We start from the raw sequence: 20,297 nt of genomic DNA, 5'->3' as shown, positions 1-20,297 counted from the left end.
AGACATCATATCTGACTGTGGTGTGTGTTAAGTTGTTTTTAATCTTTAATGTTTCTAACATTTCTTTGTGTGGAAGAGGGTGTTTCAGCCTTTTATGTTTAAAGACACTAGCCCTTCATGAAAAGATGTTTTTAGTTCTGGTAACAGTTTGAGTGATCAGTTTTCTGTACAAACTATACTACTTCGTCATCTTCAGAAAAATTTTGTAACAACTGAAGAATTTAGCAGGTGAATTAACATTTTTGACCTCGGTGATCATATTTAATTTAAAAAACAATATAGTCTTGTTTAGATGCTTCATGGTTCTTGATCAACATACTGGGTTTTCTTCTGATTGATTTAAAAGCTTTTCATAAAAAAATGTTAAATTATATGTAGGTAAAGTTCTAGAAGAGCTTAAATATGTCATTTCTTGACAAGAAATCTATGAGAAAGCATTCTGTTGTCCCATCCACATTGCTGTGGAAGAGCATGGACACCCTGTAACTGAGGAATAATCATAGAATCATTTCAGTCTATCGTGTATTTGGGCATTTAAAAAAAAAATCAGCCTTTTGCTTAGTGTTGTGGTATCTCATCTTCATCATAGACAGCAGTTTGAGCTGCTATTGTTAGACCTGCCAGTGGAGACTGTTTCCTGGACTTGCAGGTGGTGACATGGGTGACTGACAGGAGATGCAGCCCCTGGAGCTTAGATCCTCCTCTGCAGCTCTGAAACAGTTGAACTGTTTCTGCTGGCACTGTTCTTCATGCTGTCTTTTATTTAAAATTTCAGTTAGTGTATTTTCCAGACCAGATAAGTTCTGGTGAAAGATTTTGCTTCTAATGGTAAGGTACTAGAGGACTTGATGGTCTGACTTGGGGTGACTTCACTGTCTCCTGTTTTTGCTTCAGCTTCGTCTGTGATGGATGCCTAAAGAAAACAGGAAGAACCAGGAAAGAGAACAAATTCTCTGCTAAAAGTAAGATTCTGACACTTGCACCAACAAATTTAAGTAATATATTAATGGGGAAGAGGTGGCTTCTATGCTTGTTTTGCATTTATTTCAGTTTTTTGGAGTTATAGGATACTTTTGGTCAATTTTGACCATCAGTTCTGTGATGTTCAGAATGATACTCTGTCGCAGAAGATTAATACACTGTTTTAGAGCACTTCTACTGCAAGATACACATCCTTTTATCTCAGTTGCAGTATTGATAGTGTTGTGAAATAGTTGCTGTATGACTGCAGTCTAACTTAAGTTTATGATAACGTGTTCAAATCACTGTGACTACCGCTGCTCTTAAGAGCTTTGATGGAGATCAAGATTGCGTCACCTGGTGACAAAACTCTCTATAGACATTTCCTCTTGATCAAGGCAACTGGTTTGATGGCCATGTAGAAGGAAATGTGTGCAGTCATTGTCCATCTGTTCTGTAGACAAAATAAGTCTTTCAGAAACTTCTTAGGTTCGTGTACTTCTTATAAATAGTGAGGATTTATGTTTCTACTGAAATAAAAAAAATCCCTAACCAACCAATAGCATCAAAATTCAACAGACCATTCAGTGAATGGTTTTAATGTCTGAGTCTTTTTTCAAAATCTCCAAAATCAAAACTCCCTAGATTCAGGAAGAATACAAGGGTTCTTTTACCATTTCTGTCAGTTTTTGTGTCTAGCAACCTGAAAGTATTGCATACTTAACGTAGTAGAGTGATGTTTTAACAAAAGATGTCAAATTGGAAAAATGAAAAGCTGATTGGCAGATGTGTGACTCTGCCAGAAGTAATGGCTAGTCATGAGGCAGGCCCTGTTACACCAGAAGTCTTACGTTCCCTTTCAGCTTTAGCTTTTTGTTAACTAATTTTGTCCTTCTTTAGTTTTCCTTCCATTGTTGAAATACATTCTTTTGGTAATTGGAGAGACTAACTTGGCTAGTATGGCTTTATAGATAGACTATGCTTCCAAATGCAATGTCTACCTGTGAAGATATGTCTGAGAGCAATGTTTTGTAATCCAGTTTAAGTAACTAATAACTTCTATTCAGGAGGAACCTTAATTGTGATTGACTTTTAAGACAGACGGAAATTGTTTTGAAATACAGATTCTTCATTCATTTAAATAATGTATAAGCCATAAATGTGCCTGCAGGGGAAAAGCAGCTCACCCCATCTAGAAGTGCTAGGGTTTAAAGGTAAAGCTTTAATTTACGTTAAGATACTGCATGTGTTAACAGTCACTCTTCATTTAACATCTGAGTAGAGAATTCACATATGAACAGTTCAGTTTTGTATATGTTTGGAGCTGTATTTTTCTCCTGCAGGGTTACCAGCTACAAGACTTGGTACCTTCCTGGAGAACAGAGTCAATGATTTCCTAAGACGACAGAATCACCCTGAGGCAGGAGAGGTTACAGTTAGAGTGGTACACGCATCTGACAAAACTGTCGAAGTAAAACCGGGAATGAAAGCAAGGTATGTTCTTTCCATTTCTAATTTTGTGTTCTTTTGGGGGATGTGGAAGTTATTTGTCCTTACATGATACTTTTGATTAAATAAAATTGTTTAGGTTGGAAAATACCTCTAAGATCAAGTCTGACTGTTACCCTAGCACTGCCAAGGCCACTGCTAAACCATGTCCCTAAGTGCCACATTTACACGTCTTCTAAATATCTCCAGGGATGGTGACTCAACCACGTCTCTGGGCAGCCTGTTCCAATGCTTGATAGCCCATTTTGTGAAGAAATTTTTTCTAAAATCCAATTAAGAAAGACTTTGTATTCAAAACCTCATCACCAGCCAGTTCTTGACAAACAGATATTTCAGCAGCATACTAATTTGTTATGATGTGGGTCATCTTTTTCATGGTAAAAAGTGGATGCCCTGTACTTGAGTAGTCTGTAAGTGTTTAACTTTAAATTTGCACTAAAATTAGTAGTGTGGTCCTCATCTGTTGCCTTCACTAGTAACATGCATTCTCTAACACGCGAACATACGTGGTATTCCTCTTTACCCTCTGAACTGCAGGTTTGTGGACAGTGGAGAGATGGCCGAGTCTTTCCCTTACCGAACAAAAGCTCTTTTTGCCTTTGAGGAGATTGATGGTGTAGACTTGTGCTTCTTTGGGATGCACGTGCAGGAGTATGGCTCAGACTGCCCTCCACCCAATCAAAGGTGAGGAACTGCATGAAGGTTGATTTAATTTGGTACTCTCTCAGTTGGGTGAACCTCCTGAAGTTCTGTATAGAGCTTCCTGTGGCTCATGTGAGACCCTTAGTGCTGTTAAGTTCTAGAAACAAAGTAGCTTCTGCAGGGAATAGGTGAGAGTTGCTTCTTACTGGGAATGCTGGCTGGCAGTGTCACCTTAAGGATCGCTTATCAATATTCTCAAGGAAGGGATTGCATAATTTTAGGGAGATGAGGCTAGGATATCAAAAGGAGGCCAAGTTTCTAGAGGTAAATTAGGATCAGAGACTTTAGAGACTGCTGTTGTAACGGATGCTTCAGATGTATAAAATAACATGAATAAACTTGTAGAACCACTTTGAAATCTCTCTTCCTCCTCATACCTTCTTTGGTTTGTTTTTTCTTTTTTTAGGCGAGTGTATATATCTTACCTTGACAGTGTTCATTTCTTCCGCCCTAAATGCTTGAGGACTGCTGTCTATCATGAAATACTAATTGGATATCTAGAATACGTTAAGAAACTAGGGTAAGTATGTTTTTAATGTTTTCTTCTGTACAGCATTTGTGATAGGTAGTTTTTAGTGCAAATTAAATTACTACATTGTATAGTTCAGAATATGGTGCCTAGGTATCACATGATAGAATATCGTAGCAACAACTGTACATAGTTGAAAAAGGGAAGAGACAAAAAGGAGTTGCAGGCTTTTCAGGAAAGGCTTATGCTTCAGATATTTTTAGGTTTCCAAACTCACAGAAAACTTTCTTAAATCTAAGTAGAAAAAGTGAGCCATTGTCTAGTCCATAAAATTTTGCTGTCCGTGTTGTTTGTAGTGTAGTCCTTGTGTAATGCCACTGCTTTAATTAGGTCATTCCTTTGGGCTGGCAAGTAAGTTCTTACCCATGTTTAAAGGAGAAAGTTAATCAGTACAGACAGAATACACTTAACTCTGTAATAGTTGTATAAGGTCCCTAAGGAATCTCTTGCAGAAGGAGTAGTTGAAATTGTAAGAAACTGAAGAATTAGGAGAGAAAGAATATACTTGGGACAGCACAAAAGAACAAAAAAACAACTGAAGTAACGAGAGGTGGAAATTAAATGACTGATTACTGAAGTAGAAAGGGCACTGAAGTAAACATCAACCTGTTGTCAAAGGTATCTGGTGTAGCTTGGCAGAAAGTTATTTGTGAAGAAATTGTTAGAGACTATGTTTAAAGCAGGTCCTTGAGAAAAGTTAGGGGAGTTGAAATGGAGGTGAGTGGTACTGTCTTCAGTGAGAATTCTTTAGTAGTTCAAAAGCATACATTAGGCTTCTTTCTGCTTCTTTTATTGTGTATTTTCTAACCTACAAGTCTGTACAACTGCTGTACAGAGCTCAGGCCTCAGTTTTACTTAATGTTGTTTTCTGTGCTAATGGGTAACATCAGGATCTCATTTTGGGAAAACAATATTGGTCACGCAGTATCATCTCTCCGTTCTCAGGCAGAAGGAATGACAACTGGCTGCAGTTCCTAGGGTTTGGGTAGGGTTCTACAGAGCTGTTTCTCAACATGGCAAGGATGGTTATTTTTCTCTAACTTGAGAGCTGATTATTCCTCCTACTGGAGTTCTTTTCTAAAACTAATAGAGAAGAACTGAAGATGAAGAAGTGATCTTTGGAGTTATATTCTCTGCAGCTGCTACTATTTGGCTGTCATCTATCTTGATAGTATTCTAGACTGTGCACCCAGTAGCATGGGTTGACAGGGACCCCAGGTAAAAGGGTGAAACTAATTGGTAAAACTGATTCTCAAAATTAAAAACCAGAGGATTTCCAGTAGAAAAGTGGAAATTCTGTGTTTAAGTAAATCTGTTTTTAAAATGTTGCTACATAATGAATTACTGCAGTGTCTCAAGCTTTTATAGTGAAATACCTCATCTCTCTTTCTCCCATTAGTTAATTGGGAGATGGCAATTGCAGGTCCATATCAGGCTTCAATTTTTATCTAGGCTGGAAAATGAACACACCTTAGATACAGACTACTATATATATAGCTCTGAATTTAAAAAAATGAGTGAAAAGACGAAAAGATTATGGCCTAAATGGGGACGGAACGAACACTGGAATTAAAACGAACCAACACTGGAATTAGAATACGGAGAGCACTGTAATTATTGTCCATCTGGGAACTGCGGCCAACTAGGTGGTGATGCCACCTGGTGGCAGAGAGGAGAGCGCGCGAGTGTCGTCAGAGCCCACATGTCCCGTTTTTGTCTAACCATGCCAGGTATACTACTGGACACATCTGGGCATGCCCACCCAGCGAAGGAGATGACTACATCTTCCACTGCCATCCTCCTGACCAAAAGATACCCAAACCCAAACGACTACAAGAGTGGTACAAAAAGATGCTGGACAAGTCTGTGTCAGAGCGCATTGTCCATGATTACAAGGTGTGTTAAGTGTATGCTGGGGGACATTGACCGATCTTGTCTTGCCTTTCTTCCTTGCCTTATTGTGCCTGATTCTTGGCATTTAATACATTAGTTTTAAGTGAATTGAGCTCTAAAAGTTTGGAGTTAAAACATATCCTCTTCAAAGCATTTAGCTTCTGAAATTGTTCTAGCAAGACTTTTGAAATGATTCCTTAGAACAAACTAAATTCTTGAGGAATACTGTAAAAGAGAGCAAAAGAAAATGCATGAAATCTTAAATCTTCTTGTGTTAGATAAAATTGGAGGGTTAGGATGCTCATGCAGTTAGAAGTATGTAAAATCTTTGGAATTATCACTACTTCAGCTATTGTCAAGATTATAGTGATTATATTGTCCCATTTGGTAAGTATGCATATTGAAATCTAGCACATGGTAATGATTTTTTTCCTTCCAAGTGGGAATATTTGAAATGTATTTGACAAACTATAACTGATGCAGTGTTAAACCTGCACTTAGAATGTGCTCTCATGAAGTGTATTGAAATATTAAGCTCTCCTCTGTTTGGTCTGCTGATGCCTTTTTTTGTCATTTATTGGGAACTTTGTCTATGGTTTTGTGACTTGTAATAGTGGTAACCAATAGTGGCTTTGCTCTCTTTTAGGATATATTTAAGCAGGCAACAGAAGATCGTCTAACAAGTGCAAAGGAGTTACCTTACTTTGAAGGGGACTTCTGGCCTAATGTTCTAGAGGAGAGCATTAAGGAACTAGAGCAAGAGGAAGAAGAACGGAAGAGAGAAGAAAACACTAGTAATGAAAGCACGGATGTAAGAATGCTTCTGCTATTTCATGATCTAATGTAAAGTTGTGATTATATGTGGCTAATTATAAAAAAGGAGGGGGCTGAGGCACTTTGGTTAACTGGCCTTTTCACCTTTCACTGTAAGATAAATTTCAAATTTACAGTTTATAAATTAGAGCTGTTAAAATACCACTTAACTACATTTCGATGAACAGCAGCTGTTCATATGGCTTTAAACCTATCTAATTACCAAAGGCAATAAGGTTGAAACAGCTGCTAGTTGAATATTTTTCTGCTGAAATCCAGTTGTTATCCATGTTCATGTTGCCACTTCAGCCTGACTTGGAAGTGTTTTTCCTTAAGCTTTAGCTTTTGAATAGTGGCTAACTCTTTTCTTCTAACTTACATGTTCCAACACCAGTCTTAGCAGATACTCTGAGAAGGTAGCAGAGTGCTGTGAGTTAGTACTTGACTCTCAATAGGTTTGTTTACTAGCTTTAAGGTACTGAGGATCTGAAGCACAAATTACTGCTGAACTGTTGTTGGGCTACTTTAAACTAGAGAAACTTCTTGCTGGTGTCTCGTGTAGGGGTTTTTTTGAGAATGTGCAACTGTGTTTTCACATTCCACAAAAATAAGGCATGCCTCTTAATTCAGCAATAAATTTGAGAGTGAACAGATGCAGAATGTATGCATCTACCTATCCTTGGATCTTCTAAGCTTTTATGGAAGAGGTGGTGAATCTAGGATAAGGTTAGTACTTTTGCTCACACAGTTAGTTAATTCTGTTTAATTCTGTTTAAATGCTGCTGCTTCGTCACCTTATCAGAGACTAGATTTTTTTTTGGGATTTAGAATTTTTTTTGCTAAAAGACCTCTGGATCAAAAAAGTTAGGTTTAACATTACAGTTAGAAATTGTGCTTCTCCTGTGCTGCTCTTCGCAATGCCTTCTTTCAAGGACTTAGATTGAACTAAGTGCAAGACTAACATGGGAATTAGGCAACTGGATATCACATTTGCATTAATTAACATCTTTCTTAGCAAGGTATTGTTTGTTTTCCACGTGGTATAGCTGCAAGTTCCCATCTCTCTAATACACGAGAAACCTCTCGCGAGGAATTGCTTAGCGCTCTGTGTGAGATTGGTCAGCATTTAGTTGAGCCTTCACAGCAGTTTGGCCCCAAAATCCTGAGGTGGAGCAAGCTTGCAGAACATTACTATTTAACCTTTATTATTAAAAATATTTTTAACTCTTCACTGACCCTATGTTTTATCCCTTGAAAATGAGGCAATAATAAATTGTACTGTCAAATGAAGTGATAATCATTCATGGTCACTGGAAATTTCCGTTCTGGCAGTTATTTTAAGCGTAGGAAAAATGCTTATTTGGATAAGACTTGCTTTGATCCTTGATCATCATATGCTGTCATGTTTTGGGGGGCCCTTTGACCAACCCAGTGAGGAATAAATGCTCATTGCTAACTGAATATAGTTGAAATTAAGCTGACCTGTTTTGTTGACTGTTGCAAGATGTGACAGGAGGAAGGTGAATGCTAGAAATAGCACTGCTAATGTCTTTTGGACTTAGAACAACAGCTTCATATCAAAATCAGTTTAGTGCAGTCTATTAAAAACAAATCTGTTGGAAAGCTGTAGGAAACTAAATTTAGGTGGTTTAAGTCTTTCTTACTTCTGGTTAGTGTGATATCAGTTGTACTTTTCATTTATTTTTATATTTGAATTGCATGAGAATTCATCTGCTGAACCCCTTTGTGATTGTCCAAGAGGTTCTTCAGTGTGCAGCTGTATCAGACAAACAAGTTTTATTAAATAATGTTTCCCTTGCACCTCCTGAGAATTTATGCTTTCAGTATTTTTAGATGTGTGTCTTGCTGATTTTGATATCTTTCGGAGTGATTCTAATGGAATTAATTTAATGTTTCTGGGGACCCTGATAAGTGTCTTTAGAGTAAATTATTGTGAAGTGTTTTGTCCTGCAGTTACAGAATATTTGAAAGTAATAAAATGCTAAATGTTACTTGGATACCTGACATGAAATGTCTTTAAAATTACTAGGTGAGCAAGGGAGACAGCAAAAATGCCAAAAAGAAGAACAATAAGAAGACAAGTAAGAACAAGAGCAGCTTGAGTCGTGGCAATAAGAAAAAGCCTGGCATGCCCAATGTGTCCAATGACCTCTCCCAAAAGCTGTATGCCACTATGGAGAAGCACAAGGAGGTAAGAGTTGATTGAATGAGAAATATGTATTTAACTTCAATAAAGAGGTGTACAAAGCTTTGATACTTCAAACAGTCATGCCCTGTAAATTATACAGGTTTGGCTGGAGAGTTGAGAAGCACACCAGACAGACAAGTGCCAGTAAGTCTGGGTGCTCTTTGCTGTGAGGGCAATGGAGATAACTGCAATTGTGCTCGTGCAGAACTTCCTAACAGTCTAGATTGTCACAACAGTTTTTCTGTTCAGTCCAGTGCCCCTTACCTAATGCTTCGGAGGAAGGTGAACCTGCAGGGCTCCCAGAAGTCTGAGATTTCCAGGTCCTTACCAAGCACACCACCTGGCGACATGTCATTCAAGCGTTAGTTGGTCTTGGAATTGGACTCTCTGTGTAATGAGGGTTTTTTTATTTTTTAGGTCTTCTTCGTCATCCGTCTCATTGCTGGCCCTGCAGCCAACTCCCTGCCCCCCATCATTGAACCTGACCCACTCATCCCATGTGACCTGATGGATGGGCGTGATGCTTTCCTAACCCTTGCTAGAGACAAGCACCTGGAGTTCTCCTCACTACGAAGGGCCCAGTGGTCAACCATGTGCATGCTGGTGGAACTGCATACACAAAGCCAAGACCGCTTTGTTTACACCTGCAATGAGTGCAAGCATCATGTGGAGACCAGATGGCACTGCACTGTCTGTGAGGTATGTTTGGTGAAGTCTTCCCTGCTTCTGTCCCTGTATCTTTGTGCCCGAAGTGCTTTTTACCTGAACTGATTTCTCATTGTTAACTGATGGAAAAAGATCTGTACAGTTCATCCACTGGCAGTAGAGAAAGAAAGGAGAGAAAACATTTTCCAGAACAAGCGGTTCTACTAATCTGCTGCTTGGAGTGATTCTTGTCTTCTACTTCCGATCTGTGGAGAGCTGAAGTAGAATTGTGTTTCCTGTGGTTCATTTGAGGTGCTGCTGCTTAAGCAGTTGGGAACTGTAGCAGTTGCTTGAGCTGTAATGGTAGGATGAGCTGATTTTTCTGAAAAGCAGTGCATACTTTCTTCACGAAGAGTCAGAAGTGTTGGGCTGCACTATTTCTGTAAATAGGGCGCTCTGCTGGTTTTCTGGGTTTTGCTATGCTACAAGTCAGATCCCAGTACTTGGGCAACTCCTCCACTGCTCCAGACCACTGCACTCAATCTTCAATGCTGTGCCCTCCAGGAGCTGGACTGTCATTGACTCTGGCTTGAAACTTAGGTTTTTTGCCTGCTGGAAGGGAATAGCTGTCTCAGATTTGGTTCTGAAAAGCTTTGATTAAAAGCTGATGATTCCATTTGCTCTGGTTAAAATAATACATGGGGTTTATTTTCTGTTACATACCAAAAAATAAATTCTAAATTAATGACTCCTGAGAACTTGGGTCTTTTCCTTAAAGATCAATTCCTGAGCCCAAACTCATGTGCTGTCGCGTTCACAGAAGGTAAATGCTATTCTGTTCTTCTCTCAGCACACACTGTTGTTTAACTCACATCTGCAAACTAAAAATGCAGCTTTCATTCTCCTCCTTTGAAAACTGGTGCCTCTTCTGCCACTGTTGCCCTCTTCTTTTGAAGCAGGAGCAGATGGGCAGCTATTTGTTCCTTGCCTCCTTCTTCTCCTTTCTTATTGGGAAAGAAAGGGATTTTTGTGGCACAGCTGAATAATGTGTGGCTTATTATCTCAGAGCAAACTTGTTTTTCAAGGTATATGTATTTGTGTAACTTTCAGATGCCTGTACACCCACACACTTTCCCTGGCTATAATTTGGATTTATTCCTTCTCTAGTACCTCAGTGTGGCATAAAAGATTGAATTTTTCCCTAGAGCAACAATTTGCCTGGAACAGACTGGGAGTAATTTGTTGAGGCGGCATGACATCATTTATTCCTTTACTGTATGGAGTCTCAGGAACACTGATAACTCTTCCTTTGTTGTCTTTCCAGGATTATGACCTGTGCATCACCTGCTATAACACTAAAAACCATGACCACAAGATGGAGAAATTAGGCCTTGGTCTAGATGATGAGAGCAACAACCAGCAGACTGCCACCACCCAGAGCCCTGGTGATTCCCGCCGCCTGAGCATTCAGCGCTGTATCCAGTCTCTGGTCCATGCCTGCCAGTGTCGGAATGCCAACTGCTCACTGCCATCCTGTCAGAAGATGAAACGGGTCGTCCAACACACCAAAGGCTGCAAACGCAAGACCAACGGAGGGTGCCCTATCTGCAAGCAACTCATTGCTCTCTGCTGCTACCACGCAAAGCACTGCCAGGAGAACAAGTGCCCCGTGCCCTTCTGCCTCAACATCAAACACAAGCTCCGTCAGCAACAGCTTCAGCACCGCCTGCAACAGGCGCAGATGCTCCGAAGGAGGATGGCGAGTATGCAGCGCACCGGTGTGGCAGGCCAGCAGCAGGGATTGCCCTCGCCCACACCAGCCACCCCAACGACTCCAACGGGCCAGCAGCCCCCAACGCCACAAACCCCACAGCCCCAGCCTCCGCCTCAGCCTGTGTCGCAGCCTCAGCCTGCGCCTCCCAACAGCATGCCACCCTACACCATGCCAAGAACTCAGCCCCCCAGCGCTGTGTCCCAGGGCAAGGCAGGTGGCCAGGTGACGCCTCCAACTCCACCCCAGCCACCGCAACCACCAGTTCAGGGTCCTCCTCCGGCAGCAGTGGAAATGGCCATGCAGATCCAGCGGGCAGCAGAGACCCAGCGCCAGATGGCACAGGTTCAGATCTTCCAAAGGCCAATTCAGCACCAGATGCCCCAGATGCCACCTATGGGAATGAACCCTCCACAGATAGGCAGAGGTCCTAGTGGTCATATAGATCAAGGAATGGGGCCAGCGGGAATTCAGCAGCAGCCGCCATGGGTGCAGGGGGCCCTGCCCCAAGCTCAGCTGCAGCCAGGAATGCAGAGGCCATCCATGATGTCAGTAGCCCAGCCAGGTCAGCCAATGAATATGGCCCCTCAGCCAGGGATGGGTCAAGTACCTGGCACTGCTCAGCCCAAACAACCACCTCTGCCCCAGGCGGCCTTACAAAACCTACTGCGGACTCTCAGGTCTCCCAGTTCACCCATGCAGCAGCAGCAGGTGCTTAACATCCTTCACTCCAACCCTCAGCTGCTGGCTGCTTTCATCAAGCAGCGGGCTGCCAAGTATGCGGGGTCCCAGAACCCGCAGGGCATGGCAGGTCAGCCTGGCATCCCGCAGGGGCAGCCAGGCCTGCAGCCACAGCAGGCCATGCAAGGGCAGCAGGGAGGGGTGCACCCCAACCCAGCCATGCAGAACATGAACCCCATGCAAGCAGGAGTGCAGAGGCCCAGCATGCCCCAGCAGCAGCCACAGCAGCAGCCGCAGCAGGCCATGGCTGGGATGAATCCTCAGGCGCAGCAGATGAATATGAATCACTCGGGAATGGCTCCCCAGTTCCGAGACCTCCTGATGAGACGGCACCAGATGATGGAGCAGCAGCGCCACCAGCAGCAGCAGCAGCAGCAGGGAGCAGGACCAGGGCTGGGGCCCGGGATGGCCAACCACAGCCAGTTTCAGCAACCCCAGGGCGTCGGGTATCCCCAACAGCAGCAGCAGCGAATGCAGCATCACATGCAGCAGATGCAGCAAGGAAACATGGGACAAATAAGCCAACTTCCACAGTCCATGAGTGCAGAGACAGGAGCCAGTTTGCAGCAGGCTTTCCAGCAGAGGCTACTTCAGCAGCAGATGGGGTCCCCAGCTCAGCCCAATCCTATGAGCCCCCAACAGCACATGCTCCCCAACCAGGCCCAGTCCCCGCACCTCCAGGGCCAGCAGCTCCCTTCATCGCTCACCAATCAAGTGCGTTCTCCGCAGCCTGTTCCCTCACCACGGCCCCAGTCCCAGCCCCCCCATTCCAGTCCATCCCCTCGGATGCAGCCTCAGCCTTCTCCACACCACGTCTCCCCGCAGACCAGCTCCCCACATCCAGGACTGGTAGCTGCCCAGGCTAACCCCATGGATCAAGGGCACTTTGCCAGCCCGGACCAGAGTGCAATGCTTTCCCAGCTTGCTAGCAATCCCGGCATGGCAGGCCTCCATGGTACAAGCGCCACGGAACTGGGGCTCAGCTCCGAGAACTCAGACTTGAATTCAAACCTTTCACAGAGTACACTAGACATACACTAGACACATTGTAGCATTTTGGGAGCAAAAAAAAAAAAATTTAAAAAAAAAAGAAAATAAAAAACTTATTTTCTCAAGACTTTTTGTACTGAAGACAAATTTTTTTGAATCTTTCTTAGCTAAAACAACATTTTTCCCTGGAACACATCTGAACTCTGCAGCAGTAGTTTGTGGTTTTAAAAGCAAACCTACAACGAACCTGAGGGACAGTAGAGTACAAAGAATATATTTTTGTTATGGCTGGAATCATAACCAGTCCTTTTTCTTTGGTTTTTTTTTTTTTTTCCTCGTGTGCGTTGGGGAGGTTGTGGCAGGAGGATGATCTTTTGGTTGTTCACCAAAGGATGCCCTGCTCATACCTCCAATAGGTTTTATTTTTTTTTAAATTAATGAAAATATGTAATATTGATAGTTATTATTTACTGAGGCAGATGGTAAACATTTTCCCAATTCTGGTTTTTCTTCATGTCACTGCAAAAAAACCACCACAAAAACAGAACAACAGAAAAAACACAGGAGAACCTTTTCCTAAAACCGGAGGACAAAAGGGGTTAATGTTGCTTTAAAAAAACATTACATATATAAATATATATATATAAAAATAAATACCAGTCTTTTCCTCTTTGGTTGGAAATATGTCAATTCTTTGAAAAAATGTAAAAATATTAAATAACTCAGTCCCCTCCTGAAGTCTACTTTTGTCCTCCAAGAATTTTCTATACAAGAGTCTGAGCTTAAAAAAATCTTCAAGTATTAAAGTAATTTGTACATGTAGAGAGAAGACAACATTTTTGCAAATACACAGGGGCAGCTGCCAAATGGATGTAGTATATATATTGTGGTTTCTGTTTTCTTGAAAGAATTTTTTTCGTTATTTTTACATCTAACAAAGGAAAAAAAAAACATAAAAAAGAGGGTAAGAAACAATTCCAATGGGATTATTTCAACCTGAGAAAAAGTCCCTGGGGTTTCTTCTTTATGCTTGCTTTCTCTCTCCCATGCCCCTTTCCCACCCTCTTCCACTTTCTGTAAAACTTGAAAATAGAAAGCAAAAAAACCCTCAAATGTTGTAAATCATGCAATTAAAGTTGGTTACTTATAAATAAGAACTTTCGATCACTGTATAGACTGTTAAAAATTGATTTCTTATTACCTATTGTTAAATAAACTGTGTGAGACAGACAGTCTGTTTTTAATGTTTCCCTTCTCTCCCACATGTGTTGCTTGTTCTTAAAATGGTGGGGGTAGCGGAATATGTGCTACTTCAAATGTTGGCTATTTAGAAGTTGGAGAGCTATTTAATGTATATGACTGTTTTAAAATGCAAATCTCTAATAAGGGATGTAGAGTAATAATTAGTCTTCTAAGCGGACTCTTTTGGTACAGCTCTGCATTCACGTTGTTCCCGGCATGTATCTTACCAAAGAAACGAGGTCTGACCTCGACAGTTGTGCCAGTCAGCTCTACCCCACCCTGCTCACACAGCTCGGGAGCAGCTGATCTTCAAAGGACCTATTTTGCATTTTGAAATGAGAACTATTGTTTGGATATGTGATATTAAAAGATCCTATTTCACTTGTAACACATTGTGCGCCTTTTGGCACTGAAGTTGTGAGCACGGGGTGTGCATGTCCTGCAGCCGCTGCACCGAGACGGCATGTGGGTGCCCTGTCACCCCGTGTCGGATCTGGTGACCTGCCAGGTGTAGGGGATTTCCTCAACAGGAATGCTGTAGCAGTGGAGCATGCACGTAGTAGACCCAGTTGTGTGCTGCCCGTAGCTGTGTGCACGTGGAGTTAAACCTGTCGTGCCGCATGTTGTGCGCTGGTCGTCTTGTATGGGGCTGGTTCATTGAGGGCTTCCCAAAACCCAGCCTTACGCTGTGCGTGTGCGTACAGTGCTGACTGCCTAAGGAATAACTTTCACCCGGGCCTTATGCATCTGGAAGACCCAGATGTGACCAGAGCACAACATCTGTGTAATGCCGGTTGTGTTGTGAGCATCAGTGTATGCAAGATCCCAGACAAACAACAGGAGCAAGCTGACCTTGGGAAACTGCTGATGGAAGAAGATGGAGGGGGGGAAGATGGATGGATGGGAGTCTCAGCCAAGTGCCAAACAAAAATAATGGTGTGTTACAATGTGAATGGATATTAGAGGTGCTTCCAAAACAGGGGCGTAAAATGCTTCATTTGTGGATATAAAGTGCTTGATTTGTTAATATAAGCAGAAGTAGGGCAATGAATTCTTGTATTTAAAAGAAGGTTTTTGGTAGCGAGCTAATGGAAAGTTCCTGGGAGGCTAAGAGAAGCAGCCTTTCTGTTTTGGTATTCTCCTTTGGATAATCCTCATACCACTCACTCTGCATGGCACAGACCAGCTCTGCACCAAAGCCACCATTACCCTGACCTGCTCTAAGGAGAGCAGAAAACAAAACCCCCACGTTGAATGCCAAGGCAGCAGTCTGGGATGGTTTATATATGTGTGCTCCCCAGTAAGCTTTTGTCTTCTTCCCTGCCACCCAAGCAAAGCCTAGATTTACTTTCAGCCTTGGGAGGCTTCCCAGGATGGGACATTAATAAAATTCCTTCTGAGACCACATACTGGCTAGCAAAGTGAAAGTGTACCCAGCTTTCTGACTTGCAAAAGGCTTGACTTGAAAGCTTTTAGTGCAAACAGCTTTCATTTGTGCTGCTGAGTTAGCACACAAAACGTGGTTTGAATTTGTCCCAACTGGCATCAAAGCATCTGAAGGGGGGAAGCCTTGAGACCTTGCAGAGCAAGCTATAGATCTTCCAACTTCCAAAGATGCCATGAGGCATTTTATGTGACAGTACAGCTGCTCTGTCCCTCTTTGTATGTGCTGACTCTGAACAAAGTTCAGTTTGTTGAAGTGGTGTGGATGATCAATGGTCTTGAAATTGCAGGGCATGTCTTTCCTTTACATCCCTCCGCTTCTGCTTTCCATGATTCTGCTGGAGAACCGGAATCCCTCATTTGGGGAAATACTATGGCTGACTCAAGTAGTGGTAGGATTTCAGGAAGACAATAAAATTAGGGTGTCATCTGTACCTCTTTTACCATTCAGTTGCATCCAAGTTAGAGTAGGTTGTTCCACTCCCACCTATTTGTTGGACTCTTGGACCAACAAAAAGAACTCACACTCAAAGTTCTAGCAATCCAATCAGATGCTTACTGTCCAGGTACAACAATGCTAATGCTTCTAGTCAAATAATATGCAGTTCAGTGACATAATCTTTCCAATGCCTGCCCCTTCCAATGCCCTTTTGAGTCCTAGAGTCAATGACTAAAGTCAAAGTTGGGGAGGGCTTGCAGTGAGTTAATTGAGGGGAGGAGTGTAATATTTGTGGTTTATCCCTCAGTCTTGAGGACATCCTTAGGTAAAAAAATACACCTTGCTCTTTCCTGGTCCCTCGTTCTTCAATTATGTCCAAATTTACTGTTTATGGAGTGTTTTAAGTACGTTGTTGTATCCTTGTTCTTTGTTGCTCCTAAAACTCCAGTGACTTGGCCACTGGTGAAATTGCTCATAGCCTGGGTCTGCATTATTTTCCTGTGACTGTGTCTACACTGATGCATTCGTTTATATATTTATTTTTAATTCTGTCATCATGGATACTCTGTTCTACACGGAGACACTTGTTACATAAGGACAGAATGGCTGAGGTGGACAGGCACCTCTAGAGATCATCTAGTCCACCTCCCTGCTCAAAGCAGGGTTACCTAAAGCAGATTGCATATCCAGATGAGTATCTCCAGGAGGGAGATGCCGTGGCCTCTCTGTCTTCAGACACACCCGGTAACCCCTCCCAAGTTGTCTATACACATTGGTAAGACCCCTCTGTGCCTTCTCTTCTCCAGACTGAACAGTCCCAGCTCTCTCAGTCTCTTCCCATCTGACAGATGCTCCAGTCCTCTCATCATCTTCCTGGACCTTTGCTGGGCTCACTTTACTGTGTACGTGTCTCTTTTGTACTCGGGAGCCCAAACGTGAATGCAGCATTTCACATCTGGCTCATGGGTGCTGAGGGGAAGGATCACCTTCCTCCACCTGCTGGCAATACTCGTCCTAACACAGCTGAGGAGGCTGTTGGCTGCCTCTGCCACAAGGGCACCTTGTTGGATACTGTTCAACTTGCCATCCAGACCCTCCAGTCCTTTTCTGCCAGACTTGTGCTGATGCATATGGCATTGTTCATCCCAGGTGAAAGACTAAAAGACTACGTTTCCCTTTGTTGAACTTCCTGTCAAGCCATTCTTTTAGCCTGTTGAGGTCCCTCTGGATGGCAGCACAACCGTTTGGCATATCAACCACTCCTCCCAGTTTTACAGAGCTGTAAACTTCCTGAGAATGTATTTGGCCCCATCATTGTGGCCACCAATGAAGATGATGTGAAAAGGGATTGTCCCCAGTACCAACCCTTGGAGTACATCACTAGTGACTTGCTTCCACTGAACTTTGTGCCAGTGATCCCAGTCTTTCAATCCATTTTATCCATGTTTATCTAGCCCATACTTCCTCACTTTGTGAGGCAGTAGTCAGAGATAGTGTCAAAAGCCTTAAGTAAGTTCAAGATAAAAAACATTTGCTGCTATCCTCTCATTCACCAAGCCATCCCATAAGGCTGTCAGGTTGCTTAAGCTTGATTTCCCCTTCATAAATCTGTGACACCTGCTGTACAAGTGGTTGTTGATCTGCAGGCTGCATCTCTTCCCCCTCAGGTACTTCCCCCACACAGCTCCCACACTCACGGCCGTTGTATCCAGAGCCATGAAGTATGCTTGGTATGCCCCAGGGTCTCCCCTGGCAGTATCATTGGTGCCCACATGGAAGAGCAGCAGCTGCAGGAATGAGTGTGAGGGCTGGACAAGCCTTGGCAAACTCTCCATACCATCCCAGATGGGAGAACCCAGCAAGCAACACATCTGCTTTGTCAGGTTGGCAGATGGTGGCCTTCATCCCCTGCAGCAGGGAGTCTTTCACTACCAGCACCCAGCACTTCCACTGGTGCTGCTGCGTGGCTAAGACAGGTCAGATGTTTCTCTGGAAAACTCCTTGCTGTTTGTTCAGTTTTTTCACTGGAAACTCCAAGCTCTCAGCCTCATATCTGCTCAGGGGTAGTGAACTGATGCTGTTCTTGTCCTGTATGTGTGCAGGTGGAACAGGAAACATCCTCCTGATGCCACAAGTCCCGAGCTTCCAGCCTTCATCATTGATTCCAAATCCAGTGCGCATAGACTCTGCCTTCAGTACACATGGGACATTCAGGCTCTTGAAACTGCAGGGTCTCCAAGAAGATCCTGTTCTGCCCCAGCCTTGGCCAAAGCAAGAAGACTCAAACACTCCCTGCAGCACGAGACTTGCAAAGCCATATCCTCCCACACAAGAGCTCAGCCTGGGTAGAGGCTCTGACATTACAAGGGAAGCTGTTCTGGAGTCTGTGGGAGCCCATGCCCTGTGGCACACCACCACCCCCTGGCTCCTCTGTACACACCCACTGTGCAACCTCCTGTGTCAGTTCCTGCTCTCCAGGAGCTGTGCTCCGGGCCCAGCTGTTACACAGGCTTCTCCCTAGCACCTGCTGTCTATCATGTACAATAACACGTACACGGCAAGTGTCACTCCAGATAATTGCACAAAACCCAAGACAGTGCCGGTAACAGTCACCTGGTCATCAGACAACTGTTGTAAGAGTGAAACAATCTACAACAAAGCTCCTGGAAGGCTGAGACAAGTCCAGGCAAAGCTCATGTAACGCAGAGTTTGTGGCCTCTTACAAGCAGTGGCAGCACCACAAGGCTGAGTTACATGATGTGGCAGTGACAGCCATTCCAGCTTCTGTTTCGTTTTCCAGAGCCTTCTCCAATGATTGATACGCAGTTTCTCTGCAAGAAACTCCACCTCCTGTTTCCAAGATGGTCTTTTTACACACACCGTGTCCTTGATCACACTGCTCCCAGTTCCAGCCAAACTCAAGGACTCCAGCCCAGCCTCTCTGCACAGTCTGGAGCAGGTCCTGTATTGAAAGACAGCAGCAGTCAGAAGAGTCTCCTCCTAATGACCAGTTCTGCCTAAGTGTGTGACGAGGCTTCCTACCCGAAAAATGAGCTTTGCTTTGAAGAGCAGCCATGGGGTGCCCTGGCTGGGGAATGTTTGGGTTTATAATGCCTTTCAGCTGCCTTCGTACACCACCACCCTGTCAGCTTGCAGAAGGAGTCATTTCCTACCTCAGCTTGTCAAAGCAGATCACGTGCCATAGATCCCGGCCTGAGATAGAGCCTAGCCCAGCCCATAAAAGTGAGAGAGCACAACAGGCTCCATCCACAGGCGCTGCAGCAGCCTCTGTGCTTGCATCGTGGCTGGAAAGGCGCCGAGCTGCTCCGTCAGCCTGCCCGACTGCGATCTGGCATTTTGTTTAGAAATGTTGTAAGGAGGTGCCTCGCTTGCATTCCCGTAGAACAGGGTTGTTTACAACTCCCCAACAGGGATCCTGCGCACTGGATGTTTGGAAGGGAAGCCTGTTCTGTGACTGGTGCTGTGGATAGCCTATGAGCAAACAGCCAGGGCTCCAGTCTACTCTGCCTGTTGGAGGGAGTGTGGTGGATTAAGGGAGGGTGGAGAAATTACTGTTGGCACCATCTCCCACAGCCATCTTTGAAGCCCTTCCTAGCTCCTGGTGAAGTTGGCATGGCTCAGGTTGTTTTCCCCAGGTGTCCTGGGTGGTGACAGGCTCTGGCGTATCTTGGGAGCACAGAGCTGTGTGGGATGCACACCACAAGATCTGTTAGTGGGTGTTTTGCTTCTCTCCATGCTCCAGCAGTCCCCAGGGCAATGGCAGGAATTGGTAGGCAGTGACAGTGACATTGCCAGAAGAAAACTCTTTGCCAACCCCGCTCCTCCGGCTGAAAGTGCAGAGCTTCTGCTGCCCAGAAAAGGGAGGAGTCTTTCCCTCCCATTGCATCTTGGACTCCTGTGGTTTCACCTGACAGCAGCCTTTTTATACTGATCTTTCTAAAATTTTTGTTGCAGATGGCATCAAAACAGGGACTGAGCCCAGAGCAATAATGGGGAAGGAGATAGGAAAAGTGAAGTCTAATCGAAGTTTTGGGGTTTAGTTTCTTGAGATTGTCGGTGCTCTTCTCTCCCTAAAGAAAGGAAGTCTCTTTGCAAAGATAATTCATGTTACATAACAGAGTTTTTATTATTTAAGAGAATAAGTATTCCTGAATCTAACTGAATTCGATTCATATTAAAATGAATTTATTTAAATACTATTATTTATTGAAAAGGCTTATTTAGAACTGTAATGACAAATGAACAGCCCAAAGATGGGGACTGCCTTTAAATCTGTTCTGTGTCAACACAGAACTCATTTTTTCCCAAGCCTTCAAGAAGCCTTGAACCAGCCTGTCTGTGACCTAAGGGAGCAGTGCTGCTTGTTCTGCTCTGGGAAAGGAGCAGGGGG

General features: G+C 43.6%; 1 protein-coding gene across 3 annotated transcripts in view; it reads left to right on the top strand.

Annotated features, from left to right (window-relative positions):
- The window catches only part of EP300 (E1A binding protein p300), a 61,196-nt gene extending 47,186 nt beyond the window's left edge, over positions 1-14,010 (top strand). For 2 of the 3 annotated variants that reach the window (XM_032688057.1, XM_032688058.1), the window contains exons 24-32: positions 895-962; positions 2,304-2,454; positions 3,007-3,153; positions 3,578-3,691; positions 5,431-5,596; positions 6,240-6,404; positions 8,457-8,618; positions 9,033-9,314; positions 10,585-12,836. In XM_032688057.1, the coding sequence (XP_032543948.1) occupies positions 895-962; positions 2,304-2,454; positions 3,007-3,153; positions 3,578-3,691; positions 5,431-5,596; positions 6,240-6,404; positions 8,457-8,618; positions 9,033-9,314; positions 10,585-12,813 (3,484 nt within the window). In that variant the 3' untranslated portion in view covers positions 12,814-12,836. Of the gene's footprint in view, positions 1-894; positions 963-2,303; positions 2,455-3,006; positions 3,154-3,577; positions 3,692-5,430; positions 5,597-6,239; positions 6,405-8,456; positions 8,619-9,032; positions 9,315-10,584 lie in introns of all 3 variants that reach the window. The other variant, XM_032688059.1, reaches the window with a different exon arrangement.
- Positions 14,011-20,297: the final 6,287 nt, after the last annotated feature.

This window comes from Chiroxiphia lanceolata, chromosome 5, assembly GCF_009829145.1.
Source record: "Chiroxiphia lanceolata isolate bChiLan1 chromosome 5, bChiLan1.pri, whole genome shotgun sequence".
Classification (NCBI taxonomy): domain Eukaryota; kingdom Metazoa; phylum Chordata; class Aves; order Passeriformes; family Pipridae; genus Chiroxiphia; species Chiroxiphia lanceolata.
This window is presented reverse-complemented; position numbering and strand designations above follow the sequence as displayed.